The sequence below is a fragment of the Echiichthys vipera genome (assembly GCF_963691815.1).
Source record: "Echiichthys vipera genome assembly, chromosome: 4".
In the NCBI taxonomy this organism is placed as follows: Eukaryota; Metazoa; Chordata; class Actinopteri; order Perciformes; family Trachinidae; genus Echiichthys; species Echiichthys vipera.
Genome location: NC_139829.1, coordinates 18,384,326 through 18,403,327, shown reverse-complemented (window position 1 = coordinate 18,403,327; position 19,002 = coordinate 18,384,326). Strand labels below are relative to the sequence as shown.

The following is a 19,002-nucleotide window of genomic DNA, read 5'->3' as shown; positions in this document are numbered from 1 at the left end:
ATATGTGTGTCAATGTGTCTGGGGAAAAAAGTGGGAAAGAGAGTAAGTGAGAGAGGTAGCTGAAGGCAATGAAGGCATCCTATCTGACTCACACAGGAATCCATGTTTGGCAGAGATGTGAAATGTTTCAGCTGTCAGTCCACGCACACACACAAACACATACACAAACACACACACACACACACACACACACACACACACACACACACACACACGCACACACACACACACACACACACACACACACACACACACACACACACACACACACACACACACACACACACACACACACACACACACAGAATCCAGGATTTCCTGAGATGTGGAGATGCTGCAGATCATTTCAACACATGCAACTCGTGGCATTTGAATTATTGAGTAATTCAAAGCGCCAAATATTTTGTTTCAGTACTATTATCTCTACTATAAGGACAGTTATATAATGACAATTACTCACAATAATCCACAGACACTCTTATGGACTGTTGCTTCCCTTTGAGGAGAGATAAATAGTTGCTAGCCATAATCTGATATAAGGAAGTTAAAAAAAAATGTTGCTATTTAGTGTAGAAAATATCCCCAAAGCAATTTCAGTCAAAAGCAACTGGAGTTGGTTAATTCTCTAGGAAGATGTTTCACCTCTCATCAAAGAGGCTTCCTCAGTTCATGTGCGCAACTGACCAGGCTAGTGTAGAAAATACATTTAGCTGCTTTGATCAACACAGAACCAATGCCACTGATGTCCACCTTTTGACAAATTACACTGACACAATCTTGCTGAAGTGACATGTTAAAAAAAAGTCAGATATGCGGTTTTTGGTCTTAAAATTTTAATTGTGTTTGACTTAAACTAGCACCTTGGGTCTGAAAACAAGCACATGAGTTTACACTGCAGATGTATATGTTTGCAATCAGAGCGCAAATACTTTCAGAAAGCACTCATCCTTATATGATGGAGCGACAAACAGGAGCACAGAGTTGTCGTTGGGATCACTGTTCCTCTGAGATGCTTGGATAACTATCATTAGCTTTGAACAAATAGACAATTACTGTCTGAACTGCAGGGAGAGATAATGTGTAATGTGTTATGATCTTCCTCTGTCATCCCCATGGGCCTCGGAGGCACTGAACAGCTCCTCTCAACACTTCAGTCTGAGGAGTTTAGACTGAGTCACTGGCTTAGTACACAGACTGGAGAGATCTCAGATCTCGTCCATGGCTGCAAATCATACTACATCACTGTTGTTATGGCATTTATTTTTAGATGAAGAGACACTAGCCAACATCCATGTTGGCCCAATACTCAATATAAAAGTTTCGATCTATGATGATGTTATTATTATAGAGAATTATTAGATACATATTTGATGCTGTTTGTGTAGCAAGTATCTCTATTCTTGTCTCAGTATAAGAATCCTGTTGGTATGATGAAATCTGGTAAAATCATTAAATTATGAATAACTGATATATTGATGAAGAACATATACTCTCTCAGGACGCTTTATTACCTACAGCCATACAATATAGTGCAATCCATTTAAAACAGATCAGCTAAAAAATTCCACATTTAGGAAGATTATAATATTCAGTTTGTATTGACACTGTCATAGAGGTGCTAATTCACCTCTGACGCTGAGGAAGAACTGGTTGAAGTGAAAAATCTTTATGAAACCAGCAGCTCAAAACATGGCAATCAGATATCAGGCAGAAAAGGGACAGAACAAAGAGATGGGCAACCTGGGGACTGAAGAGCCAGAGAGATGGGCGACGGGCCAGCCAACTCAGGTGTAGGATGGACTCACTGTTAGTCAACAGGGAAGCAGACAGAGAGCTAGTTGGTGACCTGCTAAGCTGCCAGGGAAGCATGTGAGACATGCCAGATTACAGAGAAGGGTCTGGAGGAGTCATGGATGCTGGAGTGATAGTAAAGTTCTCTACCAATTCAGGTAGAAACCTCACCAGAACAAGGCGATGACAGACTACTTCCCGATCTATACTGGAGATATTTTGGCAGATTTGAAAGCACTGAATGGAATGAGTTACCTTATTTTGCAGAGAAAATGCTAGCTTCATAGTCTGGGAAAGTAAAATGCTGTTGGGACCACTTTTGGCCAGTTTAGCAGCTGGTCAAAACACAGATAGCAGAAAAATCAATGATTGAACCATGATTTGGGAACATAAACAGATGGATGTGGGCGTCAGGTGACCAGGATTGGTGGGAAAGTCCAAGGGCATCTGGTGGACAAATGGAGAACGGCAGGTCATTTTCTTAAAAATGGAAGAGCCTAGAGGAAGTGAGAGGTGGCTGGAGGCAGGGACATCGCCTTCTAAGATGTAGAAACACACACTGGCTCTTCTCATTAGTTGATGTAAAAAGAAAAAAAACAGTCAGGTCTTTTCTCTGTAAGCAAGGAAGCTGTTTCTTCCTTACAAATAATTTTAAGGTGAAGTGAAACAAATAAAATCAGATGGAAGTAATTCATTAACTTCAGTAACTTTTTACCTGATTTGAATGAGGGCAGTGGTCTGTGTGTGCCTGAAATAACTGACGTGAAAATGTTAATGCTTTACCTCAGCCTTTAGGACAGTGATTTTTTCATAACCATTTCCAACAAATCCAGACCATTTCCAGAAGACTATTACAAAATCATCCCTGAACATTGTGTGCGACACTAATACTGACAGGCCAATGCTAAGCCAAATCCTTAGCTCTTCCGACCTCAGCTCATCTGGAAAGTTTTAAATCAGAACCCCACCATTCCTCACCCTCACCGCAGCGACCCACATGGCATCCGTCGTACAGCTATCCCAACAAGTAACAACAGACAACAGCCTCCTTTGTCCTTCTGTCCCCGTGCAAAGCAAGAGACCGGCTGATGGGGTCAGCTGAAGAGCAGGACTTGTAAAGGGAAGAAAGGAAAAGAGAATCCGGCATCCTGCTGTAAAACACACATTACACTCTGACAGGTGAATGTGACACATTGCCATGGGTGCTCGGTTTAAAATGTGTCTGGTTTGGACTGTTTACTTTTGTTTATCACATTGTGGGGGTGAAACAGTGTTCATCATGGGGACCCACGTCCCATTTGTACCCAAAAAGCTGTTAGTCATCAGATGGCCAATGACATTAGAAAAGGGAGTTTCTCTCTGTTTATCTTATATTATTAGTTTGAGATTTTGGGAAACACCCTTTTAAACTTTCTAATAAGTTATATAAGTTAGATTGATACCTTTCCTATAATTGCATAGATTATGGTGATTATGAAGCTATTAGCAGCTGATTAACATATCAAAAAGACTGGAAACAGGGAAAAATATAGCCTGCCCCTTTCTAAAAGTAAAAAAATATGTTTGCAGCACATCTAAAGATCCCTAATTAACACATTTAATCAATCAATCAACCAAACTGTATTTGTATAGCACCTTTCATACAGGTTAGTGCTTCACAGATAACTAACAAGACATAATACCACATAAGAGGTATAAAAGTTATAGAACAATGCCAGCAAGATAATGAAATGACGGAATAAGAGATTTAAAGGCTATAGTAAAAATAATAGTAGGAACATAGAGTGAAAGATAAAAAGACAAAGACAAAGAAAACAATAACACTGATTTTAATGTTTTAACAACAAAATAATTGAATACAAGGGAGAAGAAGAGCTAAATGTAAATCTTTTTTGACTAAGCATTGGAACTTATTCTGGAAAAAACAAACCACCATTTATTATTCAAAGCAGAGTCCATGTCTGTGAGGGATTTGTGAAGATTCATTTTGGGGTTAAGACTCGGTTTTTGGTTGAGGTTTGGGCAGAGGGGAGATTAAGGTTAGGCATGTAGTGGTTATGGTTAAAGTAAGGGGAGGTCTCAAAGGAATGAAAGTAAGTCAATGCAACATCCCCCTAATCTCTGTCTCTCAATGTCTTTGCTATAGGTCACAGTGATTATACATTTCTTGCCTTTGTGTTTTAAATCAAACATGATTTTAAAGTTTTACTGTATCATTGTCCTTCTCTCAACTACTCTGCCACAGATCAAACGACTTCTCTGCTCTTGGGTAAGAATCCAGTTTAAGAGACTGCAGCGCTGGTCTCAGTTCTGGTAAATAGATTACAGGAGGAATGTGGAACAAAATTGGATTTTTGTTGGGACTGACTGTAAAGGGATCAAAGTTGGAGAATCATTATAATTGAACAGAACATGACAGACACGCTGACAAAAAGATCAAAATACGGACAGTTTTAGCCTCCCTGAAAGAGGAAATAGTCATTACCTGTTGCTGTTATTCCTCAAACTACATCAACATTTGGAGATTAATGCTGCTAGAAAGTGAAACAAATGGGTAGTAGTTATAGTTTTGCACACAGACAGAAAGACAGACAGACAGACGGACACACACACACACACACACAGGCACACTAACACACACACACACACACACACACACACACACACACACACACACACACACACACACACACACACACACACACACACACACACACACAGGCCATACACCCTAAATCTCAGCACCACTGAGTGTGTGCAACTCTAGCTGGTCCAGGCTGCTCTACCAGACTAGCCATTTCAGATAGGAGTGGCCCACTCCCAGGGGAGTGATGTATCCAGGACAGGATATAAGATCTGCAGTCTACAGTGGCCCTCTGGGGACACACAGAACTGGGGCCACATTGTTCACTGGCATCATTGTGCATGAGGGTTTCCCATGGATCAGATGTTACGGACTTCAAACCAAGGGGTCTCAGCGCTCTCGTAGCTGTTGTTCAATGGGCATGATGGGAGACGAGTTTCTCATTGGTCTGAATGAGGCCACGCTGGACGTTGTCCCAGTGGCTTGTCATCTGTATGTGGAGAATGAGGGGAGTGATGGCGGTGGGGAGTGAGGGGCTTGAAGAAGAGATGCTAGACATGTGGATAAGAACAATTTGGGCTGAACTTGAAGTGGAAAGAGTATGAGTTGTGGATTCGGAAGAGAAAGAGGAAGTGTAGGCACTGTAACATTAGCAGCCTGGGCTCAGAAGCAGAGTTTACCACACATGAAAACAAATTTCCCCTGCACACTATCAAGGAATCCCCTCTGTTCCACACCACTGATGTGATAGAGCAAAGAGCAAAATGAGCTTACTTCAAAAGTGGCTGTGTGCACACATCTTATAGTGCGCCACCATTTCCTAGAATCATTACTCCTGGAGGAAATTAAATCTGCAAACAAGTGTTTCTACAGTGTCACGTATAGAAGGCCATGTAGAAGATTGAAGACACGAGGGGACTGTACATTTGCAGCCCTGGGTCCTAGACTGTGAGACAGCCACCTCCTGGGACTCAAGTGAGCAAACTCTCTTATGTGCTTTAAGTCACAGATGAAGACCTTTTTCGAAATGCTTCTTTATGTGAGTCATACTAAAAAATAAACGACTATTTGGTCTGACGTTTAAACAATTTTAACTCAGTGAAAGAGTAAAATAATATCAATAAATCATTTTATGGCAGTCTTTGGTGCAGATATTTTTGTTCTCTATACAATATAGTTTTTTAAGGTTACACAAGGGTTAGTATGTGGCCTTATAAAGCTTAACAGGACCCCAATATAGCCTCTTCAGGATTTAAAACTGAATTAAACAGGTATGCAAATCTGGATAATAGAGAATCTCTTCTTCCTCATTGGAGTGCTCTATGTTGATGGGTTATTTTATAAATATCTGATTGTCTTGCCAGGTGCAGTGTTAATCATGTTCACATGTGTTTTACTGTAAGATGCTTTTGTACTGTGAAGTGGTGTCACTGCTGAAGGCTGGATGGTTGGAAACAATTTGTTGTCTTGTCTCGAGTTAATTTAACAACTTTTACCATTGAACTCCACTCTGTCCTGTTGGCACTGGATCTTAGACAGCACAAGACTTCGTACGAGGTTTGAATTTCCCAAATAATCGGTGCACCGAGGTGCCAAGGGAAGAGACCAGAAACCTGTCCAAGTCTTTGTTAAAGATGTGTCTGTGGCTCTCAAAGATTTAAATATGACACCCTTCTTTTTTGTATCATAAACAACTGGCCAAAGAAACACATCTTTCTGTGAATAAAGGATAAAAGTGATTATGTCAACAGAATAAAAAAGAGCAGACAATAGCATGAAGGAGAGGCAGATAGTGTATCAACTATCTCACTGTTAGGTTTCAATCTGATCCATAGACTGTAGTGTTGTGTGTTTTGATACTTTTTGTTGTCTTGAAGTATGATTCTTTTTTGATGATGTCTAAGGGATGATATGCCTTGATAGAAGCATGACTTTATGAACTCCTATTAGATAAAGTATAATAAGTATGCAATTTGATTTAAGTTAATAGGTTGGGCCATGTGGAAACATCCTACTGACGTACTGGAAACTCAGTCAATATGCTTGTTTTTATACCATGGCCTTGAGGTTTTATAGCAGCTATAGTTTGTGTTGGAATAACAAAAAAACATAAACTTGAATTTTTAAAGAATTATTGGTATGAAGGTGTTATTTTTTGTCAATATTTTTTCAAAGGTATACGCATTTCTGTTTAATCTTTTCAAAAACTGGTTTATCTTATCTCTGTGTGGTGCTGAAGATGTTTAAGGACAAATTCATTACCTCCATCTAGTGGTGAAAACTGTAAAATAATCACTGTAAAAACACTATATACAATGCAATCATTCTTGTTTCAAGACCCAAGTTGATTTCAACAGAAATGTCAGTGGGAATAACACAAACAGTGCTAGATCAGATGAACAGAATAACGCTATATTCAGATCCAGTTAAATGGAAACTATATTTTCAAATATGTGTTAACAAGAGTGCACCTGCTTGTCTGTCTGTGTTAGATGTGAGGAGTTTAAGTTTGATTCACAGAAGACAAGACTCAATTCAGAACTTAAGAAGAGTAATGATCTAAGAAAACAGGATCAATATACGGTCTATTCTACAGTGAATGAGGAAATCGATCTCACTCACACCAGTTTATCGATGAATACCGAGGATATAATTAGGGTCTAAGTGGTCACACAGTTTATAACAGTAATCCGAGAGAGAGAGAGAGAGAGAGAGAGAGAGAGAGAGAGAGAGAGAGAGAGAGAGAGAGAGAGAGAGAGAGAGAGAGAGAGAGAGAGAGAAGGAGGTTAAGGAGAAGGGGTTAAGGTGAGAAATGTAGGCTGACAGATGGCCTTACTAAGCACCTGCCAATGCAGCCAGGTTTTATCCACACTGTAAGCGTATGGATCAGGCCAATTAGTCTAGCACTGCAGTAACAAGACAGCGAAAGAGACACAGAGAGGAGTAATGTGAGTAACACAGTCACTAGGAATGGACTACTGATCTACACAGACAGATTTATGAACCAGATGGAGTTGATGGAAAATCTTCTTGATGACTGGCCAGGATCTCTGGACATTTTTGGGTCAGTTTGGATGGATGCACTTGGTGCATTCAGAGCGGTTCAAGACTGGTCTGTTTGTCTGAATCTTATAGAACATCTATGCCTGGACCTGATGAGCCAGATGGACTTTTTACTGGAGCACCGAGCTGTGTGCCTCAATGTGCTGGGCCCTCTGTACGCAGACGACCCATATGTGTGGATGTTCATCCACAACTGAAAAGAGTTGAAGATGTTTTTCCCTCTTTGTTGGAAAACTTTTAGACAACAAGGTAAATCCAGCGCTAACCAGATGCACAGTTGGAGTACATAGTATCCACTTTTCAAGTTGTCTCTGCTCTAACACACAATGGACATTTTAAAGTGACAGGAAAGGTGACAGCACTGGCATCCATAATGAAACTTCTGATTTATTTTAGGGAAAATGTTCTTTTGTTAAAAATGAATTCAAATGATGTTTCATACTGAAGAACATGATTGTTGGGATTTACATATGCAGCCAGTAAACTGAGTGTACAAGATCAGTAGTTGTTGTAAATAATGTATGTAGGAACATGATTTGATCTGGTTTCAAATGGCTGAATGTGCATCTGTTAAGGCTGAAGCAGAACTTCATCATCAAGACTGTAAAACAATCATCTGACTGTCAAGATTCTGTTAATGACAGCTGGAAGCAAATTCTGCTTTTTATCAAGAAAGTTTGGAGAGCATCAAGGAGGTGTAATGAATATGATTTTAACTGTATGATGCCATGGTTCAATGTGTGTGTGTGTGTGTGTGTGTGTGTGTGAATCTGAGATGAGAAACTTAAACAGAAACAAATAGTTTCTACCATTGCAATAAAATATCACAATGTGATAACATCTACCAGAAAAAGTTATTTTGTATCTGAAAGTATTTAGTTCAATCCTCATTTCACAGCTGCGTTATCACTATGTGTGGCTGCAATTTGTTACTTTATCTTTCAACACAATATTCTTACTTTAATTTAGCTTTTTTTTTTAATGTAGAGTGACACTTTTGCTGTATCATACAATATTTATGTCTGCTGAAACGTAGATGTAATGTAGTTATTGGAACAAATGTAGTCAGTTCGAGTACATTTTTCATCTTTTAGCCCCAAATCACAAACTTGTCTCGGAGAGCTATAAAACTTTTTATTTACATGTCAATATTCATCACAAAATAATATTTTTGAAACGTTTTGCAGCTTAAGAAACATCTGTTGCAGGCTATACTAAATATCTCACATGAATTTTCTATAACTTTTGTAATACATTCAAATGTGGTTGGTGGAAGAGTTATTTAGATATTTTACCAAAGTAAACGTAGTATTAAGACGGACATATTAGACGTAATGCATTCAAATGTATTATGCAACAGTATTTGCATGTGTACACTTTAATGTTGCAGCAGTGTGGCTAGGTAAAATAGCAGCGAGTTGAAATACTGAAGTACAAGAATTATACATTTAAACTTGACTACACGTTCTTACCGATGGTCACTTTCCACCACGTTTCAACACTTTGAAGTATGTTTATTTCGTGGCATTATATTTATGCCAGTGAGGATCCCAGTCAGTCAGCCTTGTGTCCTGTTTGAGAGGTCATTACGCGCCTACATTACCCAGAACTCCTTGCTCAGAGAGCGCATGCCGTGTGGCTGGTTTACGTAATGTAGTTCTAAAGGTTGTGTACAGCTGTCGTCGGAGGAACACGATGTGACAGTAAATTCACACAGTTTACCGGTTTAAAAGCCTCAGCCCGACAGGAGACACCCAAAAGGTAAGAATCACGTCCTGCCATGAATGTCGTCCCAGACTGTTTGTCCACCGAGGGAATATTCTACCGACGATCTGTATCCGTAGTGCACGGATGACAGACGTCCTGCTTTGTTGTGGCTGTGAGAAATGAAACATGACCACGGTGAAAGGATGACAGTAGGCTACCATCAGCATACATTTATATCTGAGCCTATTTATAAATCAACACAATTCAATTCTTGAATGTAGCATAGAAATAAATCAGCTATAGGCTATTGCGATATAAATGGCTGTGAAAATATTGCTGAAATAGGCTAACAAGTAGCCTTCAGTGATAAAAAAAGGATTATTGTAGGAACAATTTGAACGAAATTCTTTTTTTCTACTGAGTTGCCATTCTTTAACATTATTTTGCAAAAGGCTACTGTATGTTTTCATTGTTTGAAGGTACATTTTAACGGAATACACTTATGTGTTTGCATATTAATCACTTTGATCAATTTCTTTATATCATGAAAATCAATGTCACTCTTGCTTGAGCTTTTTATTTCATCACAGTGATAGGATATTGACAAAATCTTCTATCCCGATACAGGTCATTTCATATCTTGACCGGGATATGACTATATACAATGTTTTCTGGTATTTCAATAACTAAAGGATCTTTATGAAATATCCACATGTTAAAGATGAGTTATGTACACCCCTGCCTGTGTGGATTTAATACTTAACAAATTAAAAGTAATATTATTTATATTTCATGTCAGATTTCTGAAAAACAGTTAGTATGTGTGATTATACATATATATATATATATATATATATATACGATATCATTGAAAGATGCTAAACTGTCTTATCGAATTATAACCCTGCCCTACTCTGCATAAGTTGTTTTCACAGTAACACAAATACACATTTAAAGACCATTATAACATTACAAGAGCCTGCTAAATTATATGTTAATTTATTACATTAAGTTATAACAGATTTTCACATTTTACAGATATTAGTTATAATGTAACGTACATATTATTTGTAGTGTGGGCTAAAACATGCAAAACCACTGGTATGGATTTTCATTTTTAACACCCAAACAGACATGTATCTACTGTCTCACTTTTAATCTGTCTATTTGCTCATTTGTTCTTTAATTCCCCCTGCTCCATCCCGCCTCACCTCGCTGTGTCATGTATTTGCTCTGAGTGTTCAGGTCAAACCATTTCTCCCTCTTATTCAGCAGATAAGGGCTCATATCCAATCAGCTTGTGTCTGTTTATCTTCCCACCTCCAGCATGTCATCATGAGTTCTTGACGTCTGGCTGTTCTTTTATCACTATGAGTGGTGCTGCGCTGGCTGTTGTGATCGTAGTTGTTTTCCTCTTGGCCCTCTACCTCCTCCAGCGCTATGGAGACTTGCGGAGGCAGCAGCGGATGGTCCTGTTGGGGACACTGCTGTCCTGGTACCTCTGCTTCCTCATCGTCTTCATCCTGCCACTCGACGTCAGCACGGTATGTGACCATTGCAGCTGTTTGAAAGTGGGTCAATATGAGGTCAACAGGATGTGAGTTTGTATTTTTGAGAATAATCTGAGTGTGTTTCGTTATCTTGCCACTGGAGTGTTACCTGTGCCATTGTACTGTGACGAATAGGTTTCATCCTGGAGTGTGTTTGTTGTTCCTTTTAGACTATCTACAAGCAGTGCATTCTTGACAACTCAAACCACCCTACTGCTGTAACTCAAGCAAGACGGACTAATCAGACAGACGACAACTCCTCTGTCAATCCACCTGTCGGGTAAATAAGATATTGTTTGATTCATTGGCACAGATTTCTAATTTCAAGGTATACCTCTAGATTGTGTTCCAAGCCTAACCAACACGATACACAATACATATTATCTTCTGCTGAGTAAAGTATGATAAAACAAATTATCAACATCCAAGCTACACATGTCTTTGGACAGTTTCAAGCTATACAGCACTTTTCAGTCTTTCACTTCTTATTAAGATTTTTAATCCTCTTAAAGTCAAAGACTCTCTTGCTTACCTAGCATTACATTTAGCGTAGAATTTATTCTCAGCAGCGCAGAATATTATACACTCAAGTCCTTATACCGCTTTGTAGGTTTGATGTTGTAAAACTGTGTAGATTAAATAATTACATCATATCAAATTAATAATAGTTTTTACTTCATTTGAAAATTTGCATTTCTAAAATTGCCTTTTCCACAAACAGTTAGCCTACCCCTGTTTAAAAACTGTCTACTCAGTTTGTATTGATACTGCTTCATATTGAAGAGTTTCTCAGATATGTGGGTGAAAACTACAGAGAACTACAGTTCAAAGTGTGTTCTTGCACTGTAATTAACTATTAAATTAATTGGTTTGAGTTATTTTTTTTCATTTAAAAAAGAAAAAATTCTGTGATTCCAGCTTTTAAATGTGAATATTTTCTGGTTTCTTTCTTCCTCTGTGACAGTAAACTAAACATATTTGAGTTGTGAACAAAACAAGACATTTGAGGGCATCACCTTGGGCTTTTAGAAACACTGATGGTCATTCATATTATAGACCAACCAGATATTTTATAGACCAAACAACTGATTAATCAAGAAAATAATCAACAGATTAATCAACAATTAAAATAATCGTTACAGCCCTAACTGTAATGACACTGTATGTATGTATACTCAAATTATTTTGTGTGTGTTGGTGTGCTACAGTGTATCGAAGGTTTGTGAGGAGCCATGGAGTTATATTCCAGATGGCATCCTGCCGGTGTTCTGGAGAGTTGTATACTGGACCTCTCAGTTTCTTACTTGGTAAGATACCCATTAACTCAAACCTCGACTACAACTGCTGTACAATTCACTGTTCGTTACAAACACAAACATTTTTTTTTTTGTTATCTTACTTACTTCCAAACTGAATTGTGTGTGTGTGTGTGTAGGTTGCTGTTGCCATTCATGCAGTCTTACGCACGGTCGGGAGCTTTCTCCAGAGTTGGAAAGATTAAAACAGCTCTCATTGAAAATGCTATCTATTATGGCACGTACCTCCTTATCTTCATCTCGCTGCTCGTGTATGTTGCTGCTCACCCAAAGTGGCAATTCACATGGTAAGTCAAACGTGTTAAAGGAGAATTTATTGTGATGCCAGATAAGAAGACAAAATGCCAAAGTCCTGTATGTCTGATACTGAAGGAGTTTATTTACTTAACCAAGGAGAACAGAAGAGTCAACAACACAAAGTAGTGCGTGAAACCATCTCAATTCTAAGGCTCAAACAGCAAAGATCAGATTCTTATGCTAGAAGGTGGACCGAGCCAGCAAGAGGAGATGTGCTCCCATCTCATTGGCTATAATGCATAAATATGACATTAAGGAAGTGACAGTGAGTGTTATCATTTAACCCTGCAGCTGTATCTTGCAGCCTGCAGGGAGTCAGATTGAATGCGCCGAGTGAATCGTGGCCTTGGCAGGCTCCAGAGAGTTTGCACTGCAGACTAATTGACGCAGAAGTAATCTAACAGAAGTCCTGTAATTAAGAGCAGTCCACAATACTACAGAACGATTGAACATTAACACAAAGTGTCTAGGGAAAAGGAAATTATCCCTATCAAGACGCACCTCAATTCAAGAAACATTAGATGACTTGTGAACTGAAATTGTTCTGTGATTGTGTTTCTGAAGCTGGTATTATGTCAGTGCATTGATTTATCTGTCAAACTTGGGCAGGAGGGAGCTCCAAACCATTGGCATTACAGCCGCAAACACCTGGGGACTCTTCCTCCTGGTGCTGTTGCTTGGCTATGGCCTGGTGGAGATTCCGCGTTCTTATTGGCTCTCATCTTCCACCGATTATCTGCTGGCCAAGACCTACTTCAAGACGGCAAAAATGGCTACTGAGAAGGCATCGGCGGAGGAAAACTTAGCAGATGTTATGGAGGTGAGTTTTAATGAAGAGATTCCAGCAGGTGCCAAATCTTAAAGTCCTAAAGGGAGTATGTATAAAAACAAAAAAAATCTTACTTAAGAGAACAATAATATTTCTTATTATCAGGAGGTGGCAGGAGTCCATGAATCTGTCAGGTACAACCACTGTCTCAGGAAGTGTGTGGACACCATAATTACAAAGGTGAGAAAACCATTAGGCCATTTTCCAAGTTTTCCTTTTCATGTTTAAGTCCAAAGTTTAATGTTGCATTTACAGATTTTACAGTCAGGCTGTGTACAGCCTTCATCTGAGTGTCATCTCATTTCAGTGTCCCGCTGAGTACCAAGAGGAGATGGGAAGACATGTGGAAAGCTCTAGTGAACAGAATGTCCTTCCCACCAAAAGAGGCCTGATTAAGCTTCATAAAAAAGTAAATATTGTTAAATTTGCACAGTGGTTTTAAAGGAAACGATGCAAAAATATCACTGTGCATGTAAATGTGAATAATAACTGTTTGTGTTTCAGGTCATCTCTGCAGTGCAGAGACACGGTCAGACTCAGGTCCAGTGGTCTATCTTGTTAGACCAGGCCTTTCATTTAGAGGATGTAGCTAAAAGTCAAAGCAGCCCGGTCCGACACCTCATCCACAGCGTCCCCTCAGCACACCACCACAGCTGGATCCATCGCTTCATCTGCAGTCCTACTGTGGGTGAGTTTAGTCATTACCAAAATCTTAAATTTACAGATGGAAAAAAAGTAAAGTTACTCAACTACTTCATAACGAAGGTGCTTCTGACTAAGTATTTCCATTTTGCAAGACCTGACCTTTTGAAATATATTTTCTACAACTGGTCAAATATTTCATCAACAGTGGTTCTTTGGGATCCTGAATGGTGGTTATTCATTGTCATCATCCTTGTCTTCTAAAAATGATAAATGTAGACCCAGTTTGCCAGATAAATGCCCTTAACTGCCGGCTTGAATAGTAATGTGTACTGTATTCTCTAATGACAACTGGTTCAAATCACTGACAATTACTTTTTCAGCCTGCCAATTTCAGCGTCTGAGCTACTTCTAGAAATGGAAAGTGGTTTATTCTGTAAGACCTTTATTGTCGTTCTACTTTTCTTGCGCATTTAGTTTACGAACGTTGTAATTCAATAACTCAGTTATGGCTGTATAATGGCCTACTGTATCCCAGAATTTCCCTAATTCAGTTGAACTCAAAGCTGATGAACTTGAAATTGTTTCATTGGTCTTTTTCAAGTTTTGAATTAAGTGATGTTGAAGTACAGTTACAAAGGCATTCCCACCCTGTCAAAATTAAAATCTTAGGGAAACACTATGTTAGGAAACCGTATGGTATATCTCTGCATTAAATGTCAGCTTCAATACAAACCTATGATACTTCAGAATAGCCTGATGTTCAGTACTTAGTATTAAAACAGAAAAGACCTCATTGATGTAAAGAATGAAAATTCATGTATAGACTTGTATGTACAACTGAAATGTCTGACTGTTCCTCCAACATTTGTACTCATGCACAAGTGTGCGTGTATATGTGTGTGTGTCAGAGTGGTACTGGGAGTGTGTGTTCAGACAGGGTTTTTACAGGCTGCTGGCAGTTCTCCTGTGTCTCCTCTCCGCGGCCGTTGTCTGGTCCGAGTGCACCTTCTTCAGCACACGACCTGTGCTCTCCCTCTTCGCTGTCTTCGTTCAGATGGCTGAAAAACAGCACAACTACATTTGTATCGAGGTGGGCACTTACTGAGTGACGCATACAGAAATGCACACAACCAACAAACCGTAGCTTCATTAAGCAAGAACAAACAGCGCCCATAGCCTGCATTAAAATCCATAGTTGTGACGTGTCCTTAAAAATGTCTGTATTGTACCAGCTAACCTGCCATCTCTCTCTGCTTGTTTTGTTTCTCTCCACCAGATGGTGTGCTTTGTCAGTATCCTCTTCCTGTGTTTCTGTGTCTACTCCACAGTGTTCAGGATACGTTTTTTTAACTACTATTACCTGGTGCCACATCACCAGACTGATGCCTACAGCCTGCAGTTCAGCGGCATGTATGTTCCTCATAAAATATATTTGTTTCACAAAATTGGTGTAAGACGCATTCTGAAACATAGTTTGATCAAAACATCAGTCTTAACACCAGCACCTTTTAATTTCATCAGCGCACAGTTCAGTCCGGTCTTCTCACATTTTGTTAAACTCCTCTATTGTGATGTTGTGTCGCCTCTCTGTTAACTTCCTCTCAGGTTGTTTTGTCGTCTGACCCCTCCTTTATGCCTCAACTTTCTGGGCCTGATTCACATGGACTCTGCCATCTCACACCAGGACAGAATACAGACATCCTACACCTCTGTGGGTCTCACACAAATACGCACATACCAGCACATCATACACAGACATTCATGCAAACAATGACGTATAATGCACACTCATTTAAAGGCACTGCTAGCAGCAAACAATTATTTTTAGTAGAGTACTTAAAGTAGAGTGTCTTTAAGTGTTGCAGTATGTTTAACAAACTCTCTTTGCGTTCAAACCAAAATAAGTGATGCAGTGTCCTCTTTCTTTCCCTCTGTCAGATCATGGGCTCTATGCGTGTGCTGTATTTCATATCCGACGGGTTTTACATCTACTATCCCATGCTGGTGTTGCTGCTCTGCTTTGCCACTTTTTACAGGTAAGTCAATAACCTCTATACACTATTGTCATCAATTGAATACAAATACTACATTATAGTGTAGTTCTGGTATTAGTTTATGGCAGATATATCGGTATCGGTGTATATATAGGCGGATAAGTAACAGAAATTTGCAGTGCAGAAATGCCGAATTAGGTTTGGTTAATTAGCTAGGTTAATGCTGGGTGACTGCACAATATAAATATTGTCAAAACAATATAAAAATGTCTATCCTATAGATTTTTCTAAACCGTTTCTATTGCCGTGTCGAAAAAAACATTGACCAAAACTGCATTGGGGCAGTATTTGTGCCTGGAAGCCGCTTTACCTTAACGCACGTGAATTTAATTTTACACCAAAGGTCTTAAAATAAGAAAATACTTAGTACTTTACGTTTTTATTTTATCTAGATGTATACAAAAATAGGTAATTTGTAAAATGTCTCCTAATATGTATCTTGGTCACAATTCTTTAAATAAACAAATCAAAGAGACCCATTTCAAGATAGTTTGCTGTGATTGTTTTAAAAATGTACTATCCGCCAATATATGGTTTCTAGATTTTTTAAACTCAGGAATATCACTTTCAGTATTGACCTCAAAAATCCAGTATGTGCTTCAAGTAGGATTATAAAGAGAAAGGACACTGGAAGTGAGTGTGGGGACGACTTCTCCGTTTCCTCTATGCTTTTTAAAAAGAATGCTGTATCTGTAAATATAATCAATGTGATCAACTAATGGATATGATGCAGCTTATTTGATAAGAGATCAATACTGCACAGGAAGTCTGTGGGGAATCTGCTCGAGGCAATATATCTTCTTGTTTATGTAGCACATAAAGAATATACATTTAACAGTATATATATAGTATATACCGGTACAATATATAATTGTGTGTCTGGCTTTGTAGCCTGGGCTCTCGCTGTTTGAACCTACTGGGCTTTCATCAGTACATCACTGACGATCACTTGACCTCTGACCTGGTTGATGAAGGCAGGGAACTCATCAGAAGAGGTAGTTTCATCACAAATTCAGTCACTCGTTATTTCTGATGCAACAGTTCAAAGTTGCAGTTTTTGTTTGGCTCTTTTATTGACTAAGTAAAACTTGGCCACATAATCGCAGACTCTATAAATTATTTCTTTCTCTCTTGTGTCTTGTAATCTTAACTATTAATTATTAGATTATTTCACTTGTTTATTATTTTGCTTTGACTATTTATTTCTTATACCTCAGTTCACATTAAGTTGTTGTGCATCTAAAAGTTACCGTTATTTGTTCACTCACTGTAATCTTAGGATAACAAAATTGCTTATGCTTTTTTAACAATGTGCACTTCGATTTGTTCTTTTTTTAGAAAGAAGAAAAAGACAGAAAGCAGAGGAAGGAGAAAATCGTAGATGGGTTAGAGATATTTATCCATCAAATCATGTCCCTTACAATTTTCCAAGAAGCCAAAAATGTCTCCCAATTTGTTGGCTCACTGGTTCAACTGGTTTATGTTAAGTATGTCTAGGGGTTCATGTGCCGTTTGTTTTCTGTTTCAGGCCTGGAGGGAGCGGTATGGAGTCAATGGGGCTACTGGGCGGACCAGGGCTGGTTACACTGAGTTGAAGGATAACCAGAGCAGCCCTGTCACAGAGATCAAGAATAGTGGTAGGGATGAAAGAAAACTTGTATAACCATCATCTCTGTAGACAGCTTAATTTTATAGTTTATGTTTACCATTCGAGGTCTGGGTGTGTAGTGCTTACAGTACATGTGGATACATTTCTCTCTTCTCTTTCTCAGTTATCACATTCACCAGAAAAGATGGGAATGAGGAGGAGGAGGAGAAGGAGCAGCAGAGAGGCTTACTGCGAGATAATTCCAGTGATGAAGGTTCACCAACCAGGAGGTGTGGTTTTTTGGAGCTAATATTGCACACTGGCTCTTCTCCCCACATAGACATGACAGTTTCTGAGGATCAGGGAGAACCTCAGGATATATACAGTATTAAGTATTTTTCAAAGAAAACCCTCTCTCAAATTGTTAGATTTTTTTCACAGTGTAATAAGAAGTGAGATTCTGTCTCAAGCTGTCTTTTATGACCTCCCTGTGTAGTCTGTTCTGCATGTGATGGCCCGTTTCTGTATGGCCAGGCTGTGTCCACTTAGTCTGTGCATTAGTCACGGTGGTGTGTCCTTAAAGAGTAAATGTCTGCTACCATTTACTCTTTAAGGTCAAATAGAATTCCTGTTTACTTGGTGATTTGGTGGTTTTGTTCCATTATTTGATATCATTTTCTTTTTGTTTTAATATGATTTGATTGGGCCAGATTGTTTAGTGTTGTGTCAAGTTGAATAAAAATAAGAGTCTTCTCTGCCAGCTAGTCCTCAGACTCACCGGGGCTTCAGGACTAGCTGGCAGAGGAGACTCTTATTTTTAATCAACTCTTTATAGAACGCCCACACTGAAGGACGTTGTACCCGTAGGAGTACTTACTTTGTCTTTCTGTCTGACACTGTAGGTACACAGGAGGACGTTACCTGTCTCTGTCACCCTCTCGGACGGGAATCTTTGACGATGTTTGATAGACAGAAGACACGGAGGGAAATTAAAACCACTAGTACATGCTGGAGAAAACTCAAGAAAAAGGACTTCAGACTCCTTGAGGGAACTCAGAATGCAAAGGATTAGTATCTCAGAAAATAAAGAGGGAAATAATGCATCTTAGACATGGACATACAATCAGTTAATCATATTGACTGAAAAAGATCAGTGATCACTAACTGTCATTTACCTGTTTTTGCACAGCCAAACCCTTTTGGATGTATTTTTGATATTGTCTTTCCAGCAAAATTGTTTTACATATGTATATTGATGAATGAAAGAGATAAATGGCACAGTTAAGCACTATACTAAATTAGGCTAATCACACCTGATGCATGTTTAGATGTATTGTTTAAACATTTCACCATAAGAGTTGAGGTATTTTTTTTAAATAGATAGCTCATTGTGCAAACTGTAAAAACAAAATGAAAACTTCATGCAGGCCTATCCAAAGGCAAGATATTAATAGCCTAACATTAATTTGGGATATTTTATGTTTGGGAAGGCATGACTTATTATTATGTAATGTAATCTACAGCCAATTTTTTTTAAGGGTGTGTATGTTTTGTATTTTTCTGTCATGATAATGCAGT

General features: G+C 38.8%; 1 protein-coding gene across 1 annotated transcript; it reads left to right on the top strand.

Moving 5' to 3' along the window:
- Window positions 1-9,091: 9,091 nt before the first annotated feature.
- Window positions 9,092-18,768, top strand: lmbrd2a (LMBR1 domain containing 2a). Its single transcript, XM_083912618.1, has 18 exons — window positions 9,092-9,199; window positions 10,472-10,689; window positions 10,866-10,975; window positions 11,904-12,002; window positions 12,131-12,298; window positions 12,918-13,128; window positions 13,243-13,317; window positions 13,445-13,546; window positions 13,642-13,825; window positions 14,691-14,872; window positions 15,059-15,192; window positions 15,388-15,493; window positions 15,721-15,818; window positions 16,728-16,831; window positions 17,175-17,221; window positions 17,365-17,473; window positions 17,609-17,714; window positions 18,327-18,768. The coding sequence occupies exons 2-18, from the start codon at window positions 10,516-10,518 to the stop codon at window positions 18,388-18,390; spliced, it is 2,073 nt and encodes a 690-aa protein (XP_083768744.1). The 5' UTR covers window positions 9,092-9,199; window positions 10,472-10,515; the 3' UTR covers window positions 18,391-18,768.
- Window positions 18,769-19,002: the final 234 nt, after the last annotated feature.

Coding starts and splice junctions, on each gene's coding strand:
- lmbrd2a (XM_083912618.1), top strand. CDS start 10,516: ATGAGTGGTGCTGCGCTGGCTGTTGTGATCGTAGTTGTTTTCCTCTTG. Junction 13,826..14,690: donor CATCTGCAGTCCTACTGTGG/GTGAGTTTAGTC, acceptor TGTGTGTGTCAG/AGTGGTACTGGGAGTGTGTG. Junction 16,832..17,174: donor CAGGGAACTCATCAGAAGAG/GTAGTTTCATCA, acceptor TTCTTTTTTTAG/AAAGAAGAAAAAGACAGAAA.